The following is a 21,472-nucleotide window of genomic DNA, read 5'->3' as shown; positions in this document are numbered from 1 at the left end:
CTCCCTCCTCCCCACTCCTTTCTGACCAGGTGAGTGTGATGCTGGAGTTGGAGCATTCCACCACCCCACCCCCCCTGCCCCGCCCCCTCCCCGGCCCCGGGCGGACAGACGGAGGCCCTAAGGAAGACACACGCTGAGGAGGAAAGAAGCTGCATCCCTGGAGTTGCCGCTGGACTGCCTGGCAGGTGGGTGGGGCCTTTCGCGTCTGGATTGTGTTAAGTGCAGTGATTTTAAAGCACTCGCGTTGATTTTTCCAGGTGGGTAGCCCAAAGCGTTTCTGCTTCAGGGAGTTGAGATCATGCAGGTAAAACGTATAACTACACACAGGGTGCTCAGTACCTTGGAACTGACCGTTCTTCCCGGGTGGCCGAGACGCTGAGCAGCAACGAGGGTCACCCGTCCTCCTGTCCTAGGGAGAAGGCAGCCGGTCGGGCCGCCGTCTGGGTCTGTGCTGGCGCTGGGAGGTCCCCGCCCTACCCTGAGCCCCTGGAGAGGCCCACGTGGGACCAGCCTCTGGGGCCCTGCTGAGGCACTGCAGCTGCGCTATGACACCAAGGGTGCCCGAGCCCCTGCCCCTACTCCACGCCCCACCCCGGGAGTCCTTCCAGGCCGCTGTGGCGGGAATTTGTGGTCAGAACTCAGCGGAAGGGCCATGAGGGCAGCTGGGACCTTCCTCCACTGAGGAAATATTGAGCATCGCCAGGTACACTGAGGCGACACAGGTGACGACGAGGGGAAGGCCATTTCACATGGTGCTATGAGCTGAGAAGGCCACACGATGGGCGGTGCCAGAGGGTGACAGGCGCTGGAGGTCAGGGGGCCTGCCGGCAGGCTGAGGAAGGCGAAGCCAGGGGTGGGGGTCACAGGAGGGGCGCATTTGGCCCCCGGTAGCATTTCAGCTCCCCAAGGACCTGGGTTATTGTCTGTTTCGTCAAGGCTCTTCCTGTGCCTGGGGTAGGGCCTGGCCAGAGGTAGGTGCTACATCGGTATCCCTTGAATGAATGGGCAGCAGGCGTGTGCAGGCGCGCAAGGGCGGAGGCGTCAGGCTGCGGAGCGGGAGTTAAGCAGCTGAAGAGGGCAGGCGCGAAAGAAGAGAGCGCGGGGGAGAGGCGCGGCCTCCAGGCCCTGCTTCCCGGCCCTCGTCGGGCTCTCCTCCACCCCAAGCCTGCGCACTCTGTTTCTTTACGGGAAGCTGCCTCTGTCCTTCACTCGCCCACGTGTCCTGCGCTGCACGTCTCCGAAGCAGCTCCGAGTCTGTTCCCACCACAGCCCCTGCGCCCGAAGCCTCCTTAGTCTTAAGCCGGGGCATCAGAGAGCTCCGGCCAGAGATGAGGCCCCTTCCCTGCCCCGGGACAACCGCACCTTGTCTGTGTCGTGGACGCTGCTTTCTGCACCCGTGTGCCCGTGCGGGTCACTGCCTGGTCCAGGATTGGCTGCCCTCGCCCTGGGACAGGGAGCATTTGTGGGTCAGTGAGTCCCAGGGGGTTCCAATGTTCCGCCAGGCTGAGGACCCCTGGCCTGCATCATGACACTGCTGCTCAGCAGCGACACATGGGCCACCGTAGAACATAGTTCACGAGGCATCCGCTGGCCTCAGCTGGACTTCGAGGTCGGGCCGAGGATGGGAGGGTTGGTGCTGCTGGTGCCTGTGATTGCGGCTGCGACCACAAGCCTTCAGCTTGGGGGTTGCCGGCACACAGGCACGTGGTGGTCAGCGCGGGGACCACAGGTGCCGCCAGCGAGCAGATGCACCAAATGTGGGGGGCCTTCCCTCCACTAAGTGACTGGCTTCCCGGGTGCTGTCTTGTCAGGCACACCTCAGGGCTCATCTTGGCTCACCACTCAGCAGAGAAGCAGACTTTGATAAATTCATACCACCCCCTTCCAAAACTGACCCAGGAGGAGACTTCCCCTGGATTGAGATCTGATCAACATATTCCTAGTCCCAGCACCAAACTGGGGGGTCCTGGGACCCCTTCAGTTATGTGGTCACCACTTCCGGGGTCAGGATGCCAGGAATGTTTTCCAGTTTCACCAGGGGATGTGGTCTAATTTTGTGGCAGGCAGAGCCACTTCGTTTTGCCAGTTAGAGGAGGGGGCTTGTGGGTACAGTTCTGATTTCCTCCAGGGATCTCTCAGGGCTCACTGCGCCCGGGGCTCACCGTCAGCCTGTGTGCGCCAGGAGGACCCCGCCTGCAGCAGCCGCCTCTTCTGACTGGTTGGTCCATGTGCCAGTTGGTCTGGGGTCTGTTCTCATGGGTTGAGTGTCTGTTCTGAGTGGCTGGTGTCTTCTTCTTTATTTAACTGATATATTTTTTTATTGACATATAGTTGATTTACAATGTTGTGTTAATTTCTGCTGCACAGCACAGTGATTCAGTTATACACATGTATACATTCTTTTTTAAAAATAATCTTTTCCATTATGCTTTACCGTAGGGTATTGAATGTAGTTCTCTGTGCTGTACGGTAGGACCACGTTGTTTATCCATTCTGTATATAGAAGCTTACATCTGCTCACCCCAGCCTCCCACTCCATCCCTCCCCCAGCCCTTCCCCCTGGCAAACACCAGTCTGTTCTCTATGTCCGTGAGTCTGTTTCTGTTTCATAGAAAGGTTCATTTGTGTCATGTATACATTTCACATATAAATGATTCCATGCAGTATTTGTGTTTCTCTGTATGACTTACTTCACTGAGTATGATAGTGTCCAGGTCCATCCATGTTGCCGCAGATGGCCTTATTTCATTCTTTTTTATGGCTGAGCAGTACTCCATTGTATATACGTACCACATCTTCTTTATTCCTTCATCTGTTGGTGGACATTTAGGTTGCTTCCATGTGTTGGCTATTGTGAATAGTACTGCTATGAACATAGGGGTGCATGTATCTTTTTGAATTATAGTTTTGTCTGGACATGTGCCCAGTAGTGGGATTGCTGGATCATGTGGTAGTTCTATTTTAGTTTTCTGAGGAACCTCCATACTGTTCTCCGTAGGGGCTGCACCAATTTACATTCCCACCAACAGTGTAGGAGGGTTCCCTTCTCTCCACACCCTCTCCAGCATTTATTATTTGTAGAGTTTTTAAGGACGGCCATTCTGACCGGTGTGAGGTGGTACCTCGTTGCAATTTTGATATGCATTGCTCTAATAATTAGCGATGTTGAGCATCTTTTCATGTATTCTTCTTCTTCCTTTTCTTTTTAAAAAATATTTATTTATTTATTTGGCGGCACGCGGGATCCTCGTTGCCACGTGCGGGATCTTTGTTAGAGCATGCAGGATCTTACGCTGTGGTATGCAAGATCTAGTTCCCTGACCAGGGATCAAACCCGGACCCCATGCATTGGGAGCTCAGCGTCTTAACCAGTGGACCACCAGGGAAGTCCCCTGTATGTCTTCTTTGGAGGAATGTCTGTTTAGGTCTTCTGCCCATTTTTTGATTGGGTTGTTTTGTTTTTTTGTTGCTGAGTTGTATGAGCTGTTTGTATATTTTGGAAGTTGAGCCCTTGTAGGTCTCATCGTTTGCAAATATTTTCTCCCATTGTGTAGGTTGTCTTTTCATTTTGTTTATGGTTTCCTTCGCTGTGCAAAAGCTTGTAAGTTTGATTAGGTCCTATTTGGGTTTTTTGTCTGTATGTTTGTTTCTATTGCCCTGGGAGACTGACCTAAGAAAACATTGGTATGATTTATGTCAGAGAATGTTTTCCCTACGTTCTCTTCTAGGAGTTTTATGGCGTCATGTCTTATGTTTACGTCTTTACCGCTGGTGCCTGTTCCGATTGGGTTGTGTCTGTGCCTCACCAGCTGGGACAAATGTAGATTTGATTGCATCACTGGGTGGTCCCCTCCTGACCCCTGACCTGTCACTCCAGCCCAGCAGTGGGCACACCGATGGTTCCCCTGTGCTGGCTGATGGTGAACGTGCTGTGATGTGGCACTGAGGGGCTTGCCTGAGGGTGTAGGCAGTGGCCATGTTGTTCGTATCCTTATCGCCATCTGCAGAGGTTCCTGTGGGGACAAAGGGGAGAAGAGTTGATGGTGTCAACAGCTAACAACCAGCACGACCAAACAAATTAATATAAAATCTAAAACTAAGGACTTCCCTGGTGGTGCAGTACTTAGGAATCCACCTGCCAGTGCAGGGGACACGGGTTCGAGCCCTGGTCCGGGAAGATCCCACACGCCGTGGAGCAGCTAAGCCCATGCACTACAACTACTGAGCCTGTGCTCTACGGCCCGCGAGCTACAACTACTGAGCCCACGGGCCACAACTACTGAAGCTTGTGCACCTAGAGCCCGTGCACCGCAACAAAGAGCGGCCCCCGCTCGCTGCAGCTAGAGAAAGGCTGCGCACGGCAACAAAGACCCAAGGCAGCCAAAAATAAATAAATAAATAGTAAATAAATGTATTTAAAAAGACTCTAAAATTAAATATCTTCGCTTTTTAGTCTACTCACTATGAAGATAACAAAACTGCATCAGGTGATGTAAGTGGCAGCTCAAACACTTCACCAAAGTCTTATAATTATTCCCAAATGATTTGTTTACTTTCTCAGAAATCTTCACGTCATCCTTTGATGTGACTGTCACTATAGGAACCCTGTGCACCATTAACTTCAGGGGCTGAGAAACTGTTAGGTGGCTGAGGGGAGGGCTGTCTTCTATATCCCATCTTTCCATCTGTCGCACTGCTCTCGGGTCCCTTCTGTCCTCCCTTTTCCCCTACCGTTGTCAGGGGAGTCCTGTCTGGACCCTGGCCACGCTGCGGGAGCTGGGGCTGAGCACACAAACCAGAGGGAGAGAAGTGGTGAGGCTGGGCCGACGGGTTCGGGGCAGTGTGTCCTGGTTGCTAGAACCAAGCCTCTGGTGTCTGGTCCACGGAGAGGACCCCAAATGGCTTTGTGTGTCAGGAGGGCAATCCGAGCACAGCCTGTGCTGCCTGGTGAGTGGCGTGGAGGCCCAGGAGGAAGCGTTAGTGGCTGCTGGTCGCAGGCCAGGAGGGGACAGAGCACATCCTCTCACAGCTCCCTTTGCTACGAAATGCCCAGTACCTCCCGTGAACCTCAGCGTCCATCCCCAGGTGTCGGTCGGAAACGATGGGTATATGGACACGGCAGTGCTGCCTGTGGTGCCTCGTGAGACCGACAGAAGCTTCCGGACAAGCAGCTGCTGGGGCGCCGCCAAGTCTGCGAGTAGGCTGGCGCCTGGGGAGGGAGAGCCGGAGGGAGTCCTGCTGGCCCCGGAATCAGGAGCAGTCAGTCAGGTTGCTGCTTTCAGGGGCACGAATTGGGAGCATGAAGGGAATGGGGCCAGAGCAGCCACGGGGGAGGGTCTGTGAGCAGCAGGGACACGGCAGGGGTGCGGCCGCCAGCAGGCGACCCCGGACAACAGCAGCCCCACGATCCCCGAAGGGCCCCCGTGCTTTGTGGCCCTTGTCGACCCATCTCTGTGGGATTCTGCCTGTGGCCCCCCGAGCCCCCCAGCCCCATTGCTGTGGAGCAGGGTCTCTGCTGCTTGAAACCACAAAAACCTTTGCAGTCCTGGAGCTGTCCCCCGCTCATGTCAGGGGGAACCTTCAGGGCAGTAAGAGTTTCTTTGATATTCGTACTTTAGTTTCCCAGAGTCTTCATATTTCCCCTGATTTTGCTGCCGTGTGTCCCTGAAACCCTCTGTTGTCTCATGGGGTGGGCTTCCTCCGTCACAGACCCCTCAAAGGCCTCCCGCCGGGTGAACGTGGGCTTGTCACTCGGCTGCACAGTCTCCACGGGGCCCCTTGTCCCACCCTTGCTGTCCCCAAGCTGGGTCTAGAGAAGGCCCGTCCCAGCAAGAACCCACTTTCTGGCTTTATCTCTCGTCCCAACGACCGGGGAGTCTTCCAGCCTCGGAAAGATCACTCAGGGTTTCCTGCTTCAGTGCTCATGGCAGAGAGCTCGCGTCCTCACAGGAAGCACTGCAGCTGCACGTGACCTGTGACCACGCTCCCAGGGACGGACCACGAGGGGTGATGGGTGAGCTCCTGCACCACTTGCCTGAAGGCACTTTGCCCCCCAGCCCCTTCCTTCTCCCCACTCGGGGGTGGAGTGTGGGCCTGGCCACGAACTCGCTTTGACTGTGGGTGAGGGCGTCCTGGAGTGAGAGCAGGGAGGGGGACCTGGGTCCCCAGTGAGGCCACCCAGCGAAGTGAGGCTTCATCTGGGCCTTAGTTGGGCTCGGAGGGTATGGCCGAGGGTCTGCTGGACGGGACACCACATGTAGAGGGCCCTCAGCCTCATATGGATGGCAGCAGTGACTGTGCTGAGAACTTCCTGTACCAACCCAACAGCAGGGGAAGTGGAGGCTCCAGGGCTTCATGGTAACTAAGAGCAGAGCAGGGACTTGACCGAGCTGACCCGGTGGCTTGGGTCCTGCACGCTCACCACTGGAGTGACAGGACCTGCTTGTTCTCTCTGCTCAGCCCTTCTTGCCACCTTCTCCTCCACCCCACACCCTTATTTTTGCTGCAAGAGTCATGCCTCTCTCTTTATTATGTATCTTTGCAGCTAATATTTGTGGTAGAAGATGTCTACTGTGCCATCAGAAGCCGGCATCTCATGGAATCCCCAGCCTCTTCCACGACCGTAGAGCTGGTTCCTGATACCCAGCTCTGCCCACCTCCACCTCTGCAACTCTCATGTGTGGTACCTGCAATATAACAGGTGCTCAAAAAATGTTTCATGGCCTTCCCGGGTGGCGCAGTGGTTGAGAGTCCGCCTGCCGATGCAGGGGACACGGGTTCGTGCCCCGGTCTGGGAGGATCCCACATGCCGCGGAGCGGCTGGGCCCGTGAGCCATGGCCGCTGAGCCTGCGCGTCCGGAGCCTGTGCTCCGCAATGGGAGAGGCCGCAGCAGTGAGAGACCCGCGTACTGCAAAAAAAAAAAAAAAAAAAAGTTTCATGAATAACTTCAGAACTCAGCGGTTGTCTGACATATTTAGAAAAGGAGTGGCCGCCCCTATTGCCAGCACCCCTGAAACCCCGCAGGAGACACAACCTAGTGTGGTCCCTTCTCTCGCCTGGGGGAGCGTCACACCAGCCGCCCTGTCTCCCTGCCTGTAACAAACACACCATAAGGAGGCTCGCTGGCCCCTGGGCCAGTGATGCTGTAAAAACCCGGCCTTGTCCTTGTGAGATTTGGTGTGAAGACAACACAGAAACAGAACCAGCAAAGAAGGATCCTGGTCAGGAGTAAATCCCTCTCCATAGTGACCCTGTGAGACCCCAGCACTCCCTCTGCTAAGCCTGCTCCGGCTGTTTGGGAAGGGGCCCTTGTGACTCTCCGGGCAGCGGGTGGGAGGGATAACCCAGTCTCTCTTCTGCCTCCTGAGACCAAGGTGGGCATCAGGGAAACAGCCACACCTCCGACGGCGGTCCAGAGCGGGTGTCCCGAAGGACAGGACCTAGCCATCCAGTGAGGCCAGGTCTTGTCCACACCGCACTGACCTGCTGGAGGGTCTTGGGTTTCCTGGCCTCCAGCACTCCCACCGCCAACCCCAGCCTGCAGCGTCTCCGGAGCCCCTCGCTGGCAGCCCCCCCAGGGGCAGAAAGCCGCACAATCACGGAGAAGGACGATAAGCACGCAGGACAGGTGAGACCAGCAGTGAGTGTCCCATGTCCCCTCTGCTCCCCAGGGAGCACCCCAGCCCGGGCCAGCCATGGCCTTTGTCCTCTTCGGCAGTGTCTTTGCAGTTAATAGTCCCAGACACCTTCCTCTGGAGGGGAAGATGCAGTGACCGCGGGAGGGGTGAGGGCGGGGTGTGCTTTAGCCCTAAACCCGGGAAGCTGCAGAACTTCCTTGAGCCCCGAATGCACCACATGGGTAACCCTACAGCAAGCCAGGCCAAGATCTCGACAGATTCTCTCTGGAAACACTTTTCATGTCCAACAAGAGAAGGTCTGTTAAACCCCCGTCCAACCCCGGGACGCGGGGCACGTTGTAACCATGGAAACTGAAGGGAAGGCGTTTGAGAGGCTTCTTCCTCGGTGTCTCCCCCAGTGGCCCCTGAAGGTACTGCACCCGGGGGAGAAGCGCTCGCTCTTGTCTCCTCACTTTGGGCCAGGCGGTGCCCACCCCTCACAGCCCCTGCTGCCCGCCTGCTTCTGAGTTGCATGGAAACCTACCGGTCACGAGGCCAAAGCGGGCTCGTCTTGGTGAGCAAAAACAGAGGCCGGTGACAACGTAAGATGGGGGCTCAAAAGATTTCGTAGAAGAAAAACGTGCACGTGTGTTCCTGTGTGTGTGCACATGTGTCTGTGTGTGGTGACCAGATGCTGTATTAATTGGTGTTGCCTATACAATTATGAGTGGCTTTTATTTTCTGTATTTTCTAAATTTCTTTTTTTCTAAACACCTGCATATTACGAGAAAAAGAAAAAAACAGCAAAGCTGTTGACATCAAGCACGAGAGCTTGCAAAATAAGATCTTAAAGTACATATTTCAGAATGTTACAGGAGTTTTCTCTGGGTGATAGATGAACGGCCTCCTACTTTTGAAAACGAACTTAAGGAAACCTCTTTGGTAAGTTTTCAGGGGCCTGAGCTTTGAGGACAGCGTCTGTGGGTGACACCCTCCCCACAGGCAGCTCTGCCTCAGGTACTGGCTGGGCTAGTGGCCGACCAGGCGGAATCTGGCAGCCAAAGACCAGTTTACCCTCTTGTGCTCCGCGCTCACCTGCTCAGCTAGGGTCCCGGTAGAGCAGCAGGCCGGTGGGGCTGGCACAGCCATGGGGCCACTGCGGTCAGAGCGGCACATGTGATGGAGGCTGCTGGTGTCCTGTGTGGCCATCCAGGGCACCCGCAGTGTCAGGTGGAGGCCCTGCAGGCGTCCCGAGCCGAGCCCAGCGCGTGTCAGGCGGCGCACATTCCTCCGAGCCCCCCTTCAGCACGCAGCTGCCCGTGGCGGGAGGGTGTATAAGCCGCCAGCCCCCTTGCTAGAGGTGAGCCGAGACTGGGTGAGAGGCCGGAGTCCCTGTTTGCGCCTGAACTGTGGGGTCGCACACCATCGCCGCCACCACACAGGTCATCCATCTTCTGTGCAGGCCGCGGATGATGGGGGCCAGGGACTCGGGGCGTCTTGGGGGCTGGCGGCCTCACCAGGAATGGGGTTTATTGCCAGAGGGGAGGGGAGGGGAGGGGGCAGGCCTTGAACTGCTCAGCCTTGCAGGGCATTCTAGGGCCACCTCTGGTGGGAGGTGCAGGTGAGAAGCCCCTGGAAGTTTCTGGGGCCCCTCCCCCACAGTATTTCAGTCGAAGCCCCTCTGCCGGCATCACCCCCAACTCCGTCCCTCCCGTGGCCGCTGCTGAGAGCCGCAGAAGATGGAAAGGTTATGGTGCTTCTCTTCCCATAGGGAAACAAAGCCACAGACACACAGATTCCCTTATAAAAGCATGAAAGAAGGGAGCCAGTAATAGTGGATGTTTGTTATTGACATCCACGTGGTTCGCGTAGAGATGCTGCACAAGCCTGCACGGGGAGGGGGACTAAGGGCCGTTGTTCGCAGTCATGGGGTCTGGGCTCCCCGCTTCGGCCTTCCTGAACCCATTGTGGTGGGAACAGGACTGGGCCAAGTTAGGGCTCCCTCAGGGGCAGGGAGGTTGTTCAGAGAGGAGAGGATGGGGCTTCCTTTCTGTACCAGAACTGAGTTCTGGGTCTAAGCACAGCGTGGCCTCCTGGAGCTGTCAGTACCGTCACCTACCCAGCAGGAGAGGCTTCGTGCCACCTCGTCCTCACGTGCAGCCTGTGCACCTGCGCTGCTGGCTCCACGGGAGCCCTGAGCTCCCGGGGCCTCGGGGCCGTTAGCTGTGAGCCCACACTGTGCGGGCCTGCTCTGCCCACAGTGTGCCCCATTCTCCACCAGACTTCTCTTAGAAAAAGTGAGTTGAAGGATAAAATATTCAACAGTTAAGAATTTCAAGGTGGTGACACCGTTGCACTGAAGCACACAGGCCCAGGTACACGGCACGTGCGTTAGAGAAGCTGCGGTGTGGGCTTCGAGGACACTGTGTGCAGGGGGGCAGGAGAGGTTCCGAGACTCACGGGTGGTCCGGTTCCTGCAGGCGCGGCTCCAGACTCCGTTCTCAGCAGGTGTGGGCGAGGGCCGCCTTTCCCAGGTGACTGTGTGTAGAGGGGCTCTGGGGCTGCCCAGGCTCAGCGGGAAGGGCAGCGGTGGGAAGGGAGGTTGCCCGCACTTAGCATCCTGACCTCTCACCTCCTCGTCAGGGCAGCTAAGTCTGCAGGTGAAGCAGCTGTGTCTGACCAGTGCCTGAGTGGCCCCTTCTTTGTCCAGCTCTAAAGACCTGGAAGACGTGGGCAGGGAGAGAATAACAAAGGGCGGGGCTTGCCCTCTCAGCCAGCCTCTGTGCCAGATTCTGCCTGTGCTTATCGATCAAACCAAAAGGCTGGCGCTCCCATCCCATTTTATAGATTAGAAAAGAGGCACAGAGAGGTTGAGCACCTTGCCATAGGTCACACAGCTGGTGAGGGCAGAGCTGAGAATTGAACCACTATGGTTGGATCTGGAGTCCACATGCTGTGCTGACCCTGAGGCGACAGCAAAGAGAGAGCGAGGGAGACCAGATACCCCAGATTGAGCCAGGCACACAGGCATGCACCCACACATGCACGAGGCCTTCACCTTTGAGGCTACAGAAGTCAGAGGAAACCAGAGAGGAATGAGGAGAGGCTAAGGGAGAATGCCCTTCCAGGGGTTCAGTTCCTACGGAGACCGGGGCTGCGAGTATGCGTTCTCTGTGGCCCTCTTGGACCCCACTGCTTTCAGTGATAAGAGGGGAATGAGGTACACAGTCTGGGCTTCAGATTTGTGTGGAGACAAAATTTATTAAAACAGGAGTCCAAAAACCATGAAGGGGATTGGTATGAACATCTCCAGGGCAAGTAAGACACCCTCTGCTGTTTATCTACCTTCTCTCTTATCATGAAAGCAGAGGATCTACGTAACCAGTTATTTCTGTGCTCATCACACTCTTAGGGAATGTAAGGGGTCATAGACTTCCTTTGAAGCTCCCTCAGAGCCGAGGTATGTGGTGGCTACATTTATCCTCCCGTGGCTAAGGTGTGGTTTATTGGTAATGACTCCCTCACCCTCCCTGCAAACAGAGGGCTTCTCCCCTGTGTGTGTCCTCTGGTGTCTGATGAGATTTGACTTTTGACTGAAGTCTCGCCCACACTCCCCGCAAACATAGGGCTTCTCCCCTGTGTGTGTCTTCTGGTGTGTGATGAGATTTGACTTTTGACTGAAGTCTCGTCCACACTCCCCGCAAACATAGGGCTTCTCCCCTGTGTGTGTCCTCTGGTGTCTGATGAGTTCTGACTTATAACTGAAGTCTCGCCCACACTCCCCGCAAACATAGGGCTTCTCCCCTGTGTGTGTCCTCTGGTGCTTGGTGAGACTAGACCTATCCTTGGAGCCTTGCCCAGAGCTTCTGTAGTTGACTTTTACAACTCTTGATACTCCTGCCCCTATGAGTAATTTGCCTGTGGCCTCTGGGTTCACTTTCTGGCCTGTGCTGGGCCCCGCCTCCATCATTTTCTCATGTGCCCTAGAGCTCCCCATTTGTCCTTTGGGAGAGGAGGAAAAGGCCTTTGAAATCCTCCCCAGCCTTATCCTTTTCAGCAAAGGTTTGGACCTTTCCTTGACCTCTTGATATTCAGGTTTGTTACTCCAGCTGTGTGGATCAGAATATTGCTGCTGCCGATTTTGATAGCCTGGGCAGGGATCCTCTGGCTGGACGCGGTCTCTTGCAGATGTTCTCGGGAGGACCTGAGACGGGTGACTGCATTCCACATGTTGGCTGAGGATTTTCTGACTGGAGAAGGCCAGAGAGCAGGAGCCACATGGATGGATCTTGGGCTTTGGGTCTGCTGAAAGAGGAAGCTTCTGGTCAGGTAGATGGTTTATCTCCGGTAAGGCCTGAACCACTAATCATCTCAGTGTTGACAGCACAAGCTCTGTCTCCCAACAAGTGTGCCTTTACAGTCTACTTTTCCATTCCATTTTTACTCACTCTGTCTTCTTCAGAAATCCAGAAAGCCCGTATCAAGGGCCTCTTCTACCTGTGGCCCTGACTAGGGACCTTCAAGTAGCATCAGAGGCAGTGTCACTCCTTATAAGAGGTGGAACTGCAGCGACCTTTGCCCACATAGGAGTATCTGAAAAGTCCTATCACTTTGTGACAGAGGGGCCACAGGTATTCTATCCTGTTGGGAGAGAACACTCTTGATGATAGGTGGAATCGCCCCGAGTGACTTCCTACGAGGGGAAGGAGTTTATTAAGTTAGGGGCACTCATCCTGGAGATCTCCAGATGTGGAAGGCAGGGTAGGGTAGTGGTTAGGGCACCTGTGAGGAAAGCTGGATTTGAGGCTCCTCATTCACAGAGACGTATTAGTTGAGCAGCCATTGTGTCTGAATCTCTGTGAGGAAGTGGGATTCAAATTGGACAAGACCGAGTGGTCCAGGTCCCACTGACTAACGGACTCTGGCTCCTGATGCCCCAGTTAGGTCATGAATTGCTTCTCTCTCAGTTTTCCATAAAGTGGAAAATGAAAGTACGTCCTTCCTCAGAAAGCCAACGAGTATTCACACCTCATTGATTTCAGTCAGGCTTAGTCCGTGTAAAATGCAGTAGGAAGTCCTGTTTAAAAATACACCCCAGCTCCTGCCCTTCTTCAGCCAGTCCGCTCTCCCCTCTCACCTGGTGATGAACTGACCTCTGAGCGGATTCCCCACTGCTATCTCTTTCCAAAAAATGAGCCAAAGCATCATCTTAGAGCAGAGAACATGCCCCCTGCAGCTGAAAACCGCACGGTTGTTTCACGTCACCCAGGGGGACCCCCATGTCTGTGCGTGGAGCACAGGCCCTGAGGCCTCCGTGTTCTGTCCAGCCTGCTTCCTCTCCCTCTGTGCTTCCTTCTTTGACCACCTGCATGGCCTCTCTTTCCTGCCCTGGTGCTGCGGCACTGGCCGTTCCCCTGCCTGGAACACTTTGCCCACAAATGCTGTCTCTGGAGAGCGCCACACCCCACCCCTCCGCTCACAGTGATCCAAGGCACTTTTTCTGGGCTACTTTTCCTCAAAGCACTAATTGCTGTCTGGTATGAGGCACGTGCTGCTCTAGGGCAGTGATTCTGACCGTCCTGTTCAATCTCTATTTCCAGTTCGTGGAGCCCTGTCTGGCACAGTGTATGAACTCATGCGACAACGAACCGAAATGGTGACTGAATGCAAATCAACGTGTACACATATCATCTAGAAATATGGAGGAGATGAAGAAGAAATGGCTGAAGGTGAGAGAGCTGGTAGGTGCTCGAAAACTTGTTTTTTTCCTCTAAGCCTTTCAGCCCTATATGATGTTATATATTTTTTGCATGAGGGATTAAAAAAACTGGAAGAAAAAATTTTAATATAAAAAGTTTCCCTAAGAGTCAAAGGCTTATGGATCAATTTCTGACGCATCTTAATTGAAACTTTGCTGACTCCAGACTGGAGTTTACCCTGATGGAAAGCCGGACCGTGAAAGCTCCCCAGGAGTGCTTCTTGCTTTGCGTTGGAAGAGCGGTGGCACCCACCTCTGCCCGCCGCCACGAGCTGGCTCTTCCACCCGCTGCCCCACGGGATGCCGAGCTCCTGGCTGTACTCGTCCCCGTACCAGACCAGCAGTTCACAGCCCGGCCTGACCACCCGGCAGGTTCGGTAGAAGATCTGCCTGTGATACTGGAAGGCCACCAGGTTCTGCTCTTCCTCATCCCGGGCACAGTTCACATACCTGAGGTTGGGGCAGAGAAAGGGACAGAAAGCGCAGGCGATGGGTTCCCTCCACCCGTCAGACCCGAGCCAGCTCCTTGCCATCGCGGCCTGGTGCTGCCCCAGCTGCCGCTGCTGCTGCGTGGGAACCTGCTGCTCACGCCTTCGAGCTTTTCCCGTGAATCCCTATCTCCAGATGCTGTTGCCCATCCAGGCCAGATTGCTTTTCTCTCCTTACCTACTTATCTGTTTTCCAAAGCCCAATTCCAGACCTGTCTCCACGTGGATTGGCCGTAAAACTGGTGACCTCTAAACTCTCAGTGAAGTTCTGTTTTTATTCCACAGAACTTGGTGCTTCTAGTTTAGCACACATCCCTCAGCACTCAGCCCCAGCCTATGTTCTCTCGAGAGGCCTGTCTCCAGTCTCCCCACGTGCATCCAGGGCCCCCCATTCACTTGCGTCCCCCAGGTTCCTGTAGAAACTTGGAGAGCTCTCTGACTTAGCTCGAAACACAGAACAATAGTAGTTTATTCATTTTCTGCCTCCCCTGATGAAAGGAGGGGACCTTAGAGAAAGAGGCTGCTCACAACCATCCTGCAGTCCGTTTGTCTCCTGGCTTCAGAACCCACTTCTCACTGGAAGCAAGGCTGGGAAGGTGGCTGCCCTCACAGACTAAAGGTACCTCCCGTTAGGTTATGGTGGTGCTGTGCACTTCTTGAAAAATAGGAAAATTATGATTAAATGTTCCTAAAATCAATTGCTTAATGTCTGTCTGCAGTGTGTCCTCCGTAAGGACATGGGTGATGTGATCTGTTTAAGTAATGGACTCCGTTTTCTAAACTGGAGCATAATAGTAAGTGCTTGATAAGTGTTAATTAGGTAAATAAGTGTCCCTGGTGAATCTAGACTCCTCAAGTTGTTTTCAAGTACCCCAGTTTTCTTGAGCACAGAGACGTATTTTGAGGACACATACTATATTTTTATTTCCTTTTTTCTGACGTCTCTTGAAATGAAAGAGCATTGCATGGAGAAAAAAGAGGGACAGAAGATGTAAAAACCATTGAGGGGGGCAGTCTGAGAAGGAAAGGGACATGGGCTTGAGAGAGATGAGTGTCCTCTCTGGAACCTGGAAACCTACTGGACTTACCTCATCCAGTTGGCCCAGGACGTGTCCTTTCCATCCACATACTCGTAGCAGTTTCTCCCTTTGGTGATCTGAGTGTCAGAAAAGGAAGTTAAAGGCTTTTATTTTTTTTTTTGGTGGGAGGTGATAGAAGAATTATTTCACTCTGCTGTCATCAGTGCTCTTCAGCCTGCATGGATGCAACTGCCAATCGTGACCACGCAATGAGCTCCTTAATCACCATCCTCATGTCTGAGTCTATTTGTCCGCTCAGGCCAAGGGCCCCGCACGGGAGGAGCCGCTTCCTTGTGCCTGTACCACCGTGCTCCCACCTGGCCTCTGAGCTTTAAGCAGAAGTTCCGTGTTCATGCAAAGTGCACTCAGTACACAGAGCTAACCGTGTTGTCCCCATCCACGTCCTAGCATGTTGAAGGTGAGGCCCCCCCCCGCATCCACAGAAGGGATGTGGAGGCCAGAGGACAGGGGAAGAGGTGGGTGTTTCTCACCAGCCAGGAGTATCCACTGTTGGCGGCCTCTTCATCTTCTGTGATCTGGCCCTCATAGGGGCCAAAGTGCAGACCCAACGGCAGATCGGATGCCTCGTTCCATACTCCAAGCCCAGCCTCAGGGATGCCTGATGGCCTGATACTTAACCCAGGGGGCAGAGTGAGGGCTGAGCGGTTGGGATGCCCCTTCTCCACTGCACTGTCCTTTACAAATGTAGGGGCCCCGTGAGCAGCACAGCTGTCAATGAAGAAGTTCTGACACTTCTCACAATCTGGAGGCGAGAGCGACAGGGATTAGGGAAGATACAGTGCGTGTTCCTGGTTGTAAAGACCTTCAGAAAGAACCGGGGCGCTCATGTCATTTGGCCTCAATCCTGTACCCCAAGTCACTAGACAAAGGGGATGATTTGGGGACCAAATGCTAAGGTGAGATTATTGTAGCAAGACATAACAGCCTTCTCTGTAATGGGCCAGTGGGGTCACTCACAGAGGTAGTCGTCATCCTGGGGCTCGCTGACCTCTTGGTACACGTGGCCCTTTCTTTCTCGTAGGCTATACATCTTCACTTCAATCTGCTTTGCTCTGCGTTCTAAGTTGGAGAAGAGTAGGTAAGCAAGGTTGGTGGGGTCTAGAGTGTTGGTCCCTGTTTTATCAGAAAATGTGAAATCCCCTCCCATCAAATCATCGCCTGTCCTTCTGTATACTTTGTTTTTCCCCCGTTTAGCTACTGGTTCAGACAGACCGAGGCTCCACACTGACTACAGACACCCAGTTCAATGTTAGCTTCCTGTTCTTCCCATTATTAGGTTTAACTTCCCAACCTTTCTACTTAGAAAATGGTTCATTGACACATTTACTCATTCAGAAAATATTGGTTAAGGCACATTACATGTTAGGCATTGAGCAGAGGCCTTAACTAAGAAAGCATGGTCACTATTGTCACAGATGGATTTTTGAACAACGTGTGTGTGTCCGTACTTTTATATTTACTTTAATGTTTTCAAACACTATACGAGTTATGTATCCTTATGTTTACTTTAGAGATTAGCAATCAGGACCTCAGAAGACATGTAAGATTTTCCCAAGGCCCCAGTGCTAACTTCAGGTCTCAGATCAGCCCAGCCTAAACCCACGCCTACCCCAAGTCCACCCCACACACCTAGGCCATACTAATCAGCGTTTCTAGAAGAATTAGAGGGACTAAAGGCCCCAGGTTATTTTCTCTCACCCAGCTTTTGTCTAGTGCGCCATGCAGAGGTGCTTGCTGCTCCGGGAGGGGGCGCTGGGCTCTGGGCCTGCGCAGGGCCACTTGCCTTCTGCAGTTGCGCTGCTCCTGGCAATTTCTTCAAACTAGATTCATTACTTAATGGCACCGGGGGCACTGCCTTCAACGGGAGAGTCACATAGTGAAAGACAACATGCATTTCTTTAGTTCTTTAGGGCTTATGAAGTGTTTTCACATGCATGACTTTAGTTAATACTCCAACAACCCTTGGAAATACCCGGGGCGGGTGGAGTCTGAACACTAGAGCGTAAATAAAGGGCCTAAGTGGGTAGTGAATCAAGACTAGAACCCATATCTTAAGGTTCCTTCCCTTCAACTTTCTCTCAAATTTCTCCGTAAAAGTGAGAGCGAGTCAGGGAGAACAATTGGGAAGAATCAACAAAGTCTGGGAGAGAAGCAGGGGGTAAGGGCTTATAGAAAAAAAGAGGGGGTCTTCTATTAATTAGTGGACCTCTGATGGACGAGGAAATGTGGAAAAGTACAGAGGGGACAAAACACTTCTGGAAAATGAGGTGACAGAGCAGTGAGATTGGGAAGAGAACAAAGAAATGGTATGGCAGAAACTTATCTAGACAATAAAGAAAATGATGCTGAACGTTGCAGGTTGCCATATCCTAGAGAGAATGTTTGGAATCAGAGTAGCTGGTTCCCATCGATTCTGCTTGAATAAGGCTGTACGACTAGCTAGTTCTCCTCAGTTTCCTGAACCATAAATTGGTATACAGGCTAATTCTTAACGTTACAGTGGACATGAAATTTAATAACGTTCACCAAATTGTTTTGTGAGCTACTGATATGTAGTACAGTGTGAACGTGAGAGTCCAGCCCTGCTATCAATTCACCCCCTCAACTGTCTCCCTATTTGAAATCTAGCTCACAGATACTATCTTCAGCACTCCTTGACCCTCTTACTTCTAGGTGAATGTTTAAATGTGGAGTCACTCATTCAGAAAACCTCCAGGGGGCCCTCAGGGGCCTTGAGCTGGGCCTGGGACTTCTGAGAAGAAACGGGTATGGAGCAGGCTCTCAAAGCTTGCAACGCAGGGGCAGGCTAAGCAAATGATTCCAAACATGACAGTTGCCTAATTAGAGGCCGGAGGAAGGAGCTGTTACTTTCTCCTGCAAGAATGAGCATTTGAAATCAGTTCCAGAGGGATGAGTTTCTGTTGAAACGCGGGTAACCTATATGAAGTCCTAAAGTTATTTTCTTACTTGTCGTTTTCAATGATCAAACTTGAAGCTAGTCAGGGCTGGGAGATACTTCCTCTTATTAGAGTAGCAGGCTCTGAGGTTGGGGGTCCATCTCCTTCTACGTATCGGACAATCCACTCTGCAAATCGCCTACAGATCTGTAAGCTTCCCTTAGTCAGATGGTCTTAGCATGTCACTCACTTTGGCGTAGCAGAAAAGAACTGAGGTTGAAATCACCCGTCAGATGAGTGATATAAAGATGTATGTATGAATAAGACAGTGTAAACTTTATAAAACTATGGAAGTTCTACTCAGCTTGTAAGTGTTTTAGAGAAGGAGCTTTGGATGAGCTTGCACTACCAGTGACACTGTGATCTCAGGCATATACTCAAACATTTCTTTTCCTCAGTTTCTTGATCTATTCAATATAAATGGGGATAGTTACACTACCTATAGGTACTACAGGATTGTTTTAAGGTTTAAAGTGAGTTTATTCATGTAAAATGCTTAAAATAGAGTCTGAAATATTATGAAAATAATGTGAAAATAGAACAACCTCCTACTGTTGCTATTCTTATTAACTATAAAAATGATGATGATATCAGACATTGTGCTAAAGAATCATGAAAGGAAGCAGCAGTTTCTAGGATACTCTGTGTATTCTCCTATTCTTACCTGTGATTGGATCCATGAGGAAGGTTTTCCTGTCAACAGGATTTGGGAAATACTTACCTTCTGGTGTTTACTGTGCTCCACTCTGAAGGCCACCCAAGAAGGTTTAACTAAAAGATGATGAGAAATCAGTGTTTTGGTTGGTAAATGTTTCCAAACTCTGGGCATCTGAATTAAGGACACAGAATTCTGAACCAGAGAGTGACAAGTGCAAGGATTACCAAAGGGGGAATGGAAAATGATTTCTGTATCATCAATGCCTATGCTTCCACTGGGAGCATCACAGTTTTCTTAAAATTAAAAAAAAAATAGACATAAACCTCATCTGTGCTTCATCCTATGTTCATAAAGTATCTAATAAATTTACTTCATGACAAAAATACTCAACAAAGTAGGAATAGAAGGAAGTTACCTCAATATAATAAAGGTCATATATGAAGAGTCCACCTCTAACATCATACTGATTGGTGGAAAAAGTGATCTTTTCTAAGATCAAGAAAAAAAGGAAAGGATGCCCACTCTCACCACTTGTATTCAACATAGTACTAGAAGTCCTAGCCAGGGAATTAGATAAGAAAAGGAATCAAAAGGCTTGCAATTTGGAAAGAAAGAAGTAAAATTAGGTTTGTTCACAGATGACATGATTTTATGTGTAGAAAATCTCTAATATTCCACAGAAAACAGTTAGAACTAAAAAAAGAATTTAGCAAAGTTGCAGGATACAGAATCAACACTCAAAAATCTTCCTATGCACTCGGGACTTCCCTGGTGGCGCAGTGGTTAAGAATCCACCTGCCAACGCAAGGGACACGGGTTCAAGCCCTGGTCCGGGAAGATCCCACATGCCGTGGAGCAACTAAGCTCGTGTGCCACAACTACTGAGCCCGCATGCTGAAACTACCAAAGCCCGCGCGCCTAGAGCCTGTGTTCCACAACAAGAGAAGCCACTGCAACGAGGAGCCCACGCACTGCAAAGAAGAGAGCCCCCTCTCGCCGCAATTAGAGAAACCCCGCACGCAGCAACGAAGACCCAACGCAGCCAAAAAAAAAAAAAAAAAGAGAAAACTATTGAGAATTATACTGGAAAACCTATACATCCACCTCCATTCAGTCTTATGTCACCATTCTGCCACAACCACTGCGGGTCTTTTAATTTCTATTTCAAAATTCAAAAACAAAATAAAAACAAACAAAAAACTAACCAAGACACAATGAAGCCACCTGCCAGCCCTTACTCCTTTGGTGATGAATTTGGTACTTCTTATTCACATTCAAATTTTTATACATTTACGGCCTTTTAATGTACCTATAAACAATATATATATATATATTTTCCAACAAAAGGTCTCATATTTATTACTGAGCCAAAGCACTAATGCAGAAACACTGACACAAGGAGAAAAATCATTTTTTCCCAATAAAACAAATGGATGCATTTGTCCAGATAGTAGTGATGCTTTCAGAGTGATACGGTAAGATGCAAGTGACCTTCCACAGCATAAATACGTGTACCACCTCATGGGTGGCTCCCTATAGACCCAGCTTGGTTCTTCTCCAGTGTCTTCTCCTGGAGCTGTACCTGGTTTTATTACCAGTTTTCATTTGAGTCCACTGGGGAATGGGACGATTCTCCTTTGGTTTCTGGCCCAGGAATCGCTTGATCATGAAAGTCTTGTGAGAAGACATGGTGAGGAGCAGAGTCAACCGCACGTCGGATGGCAGAGAAGGGGAGGCTAATTATTTTACATATTTAAAAACTTTATATGGATAGTCTCTTACTGTATAATATTCTGTTTTGCATCTTGCTTGTTGGGTGAAAAATTATGGGTTTTTTTTTTTGTTGTTGTTGCTAATGCCTGAGACGCAGCTGAGACCCAAACCCAGGTTGTTTTCAGGAAGACACCTCTAAATCTTCCTGGCCCCTCACCTTGCTGCCTTGGAGTCCATTCTTCATCAGAATCCTCAGGGTCACCCACCTGGGCTTTGATGGCCTGCCTGCGGTGACACATGAAAGCTGGCCGAGGGGCTCTGAGACCTGGAAAGGAGCAAAATCTTGGTTCCAAAAGGAAGAGCTAGAAGGAGGAACAAAGCCCAGAGGCGATGGAAAATGCCACAGAGTCAGTGTGACTTGGTAGGATGGGCTGGGAGAGTCTGGAAGGGGTGAGCTCTGCGCTGCCAGGGCCAGGCCCACACTGAATACAGAAGAACACACATTTCCTGCAGGTTGGTCTCCACATGGAAGGCAACTGTGAGCAGATGAAGCCATCTCAGAGAGAGCCAAGCTAACACTGAGACCGAAGACGTGGTTCACGCTTCCCAGGCTCCCAGGCACCCAGCATTTCCTGTTACCTAGAGTAACCAGTGCTTCATAGTTCTTTTTCACATTCCTGTATCGGATTTTTTCCCATTCTCCCATCTCTGTCCATTCTTCCTTGGAGAAGTATATGGAAATGTCTTTGAAAGCATCTTTGGCCTAGAGAGAATAATCGATTTCATCAGTGACTTATTAATCTAAGTCAGAACTTAGAGCTGGGCCCTCTCCTCCACCCTGTGCAGGGTGTAGCCTGAGGCCGCTGGGTGGTCTCTGTGAGACAAGGATGAAGGTTTTCCTTCCTGACCGTGTCCTGCTTAACTGAGCAAACACTGAGCATTTTCCTAACTCTCCCTGGACACACAGCAGTTGACGATGCTATAGTGTCCTGTCCCCCCCACCCCGCCCCGCCCCACCATCTTAGACAGGACCGGGCACCCCCATCCTGTGTACCTTCACAGAGAAGGTCACCCAGCAGTGCAGGCCAGGAGTCTGAGCCCTCCAGGGACCAGCTCCTTGTCCCTCCTGTAGAGCCGGCTTCGAGCCAGGCTCTGCCTCCTCCACCGCTCACCGTGGGCTT

General features: G+C 51.8%; 2 protein-coding genes across 2 annotated transcripts; both read right to left on the bottom strand.

Moving 5' to 3' along the window:
• Positions 1-11,670: 11,670 nt before the first annotated feature.
• PRDM7 (PR/SET domain 7) lies at positions 11,671-21,054 on the bottom strand (the record flags this gene model as incomplete). The annotated part of the gene is made up of 9 exons (XM_049703625.1): positions 11,671-11,957; positions 13,629-13,825; positions 14,952-15,019; positions 15,434-15,705; positions 15,921-16,022; positions 16,662-16,814; positions 18,638-18,691; positions 20,509-20,616; positions 20,931-21,054. Coding segments are annotated over 9 exons (1,365 nt in total), but the record flags the coding sequence as incomplete, so codon positions are not given.
• Positions 20,087-20,304, bottom strand: LOC105748534 (60S ribosomal protein L39-like). The gene has a single exon (XM_012536840.2). The coding sequence runs from the start codon at positions 20,265-20,267 to the stop codon at positions 20,112-20,114; it is 156 nt and encodes a 51-aa protein (XP_012392294.1). The 5' UTR covers positions 20,268-20,304; the 3' UTR covers positions 20,087-20,111.
• Positions 21,055-21,472: the final 418 nt, after the last annotated feature.

Source organism: Orcinus orca, chromosome 20 (genome assembly GCF_937001465.1).
Source record: "Orcinus orca chromosome 20, mOrcOrc1.1, whole genome shotgun sequence".
NCBI classification, from domain to species: domain Eukaryota; kingdom Metazoa; phylum Chordata; class Mammalia; order Artiodactyla; family Delphinidae; genus Orcinus; species Orcinus orca.
Note: the sequence above shows the minus strand (reverse complement) of the source record. Positions and strands in the feature narration are given on the sequence as shown.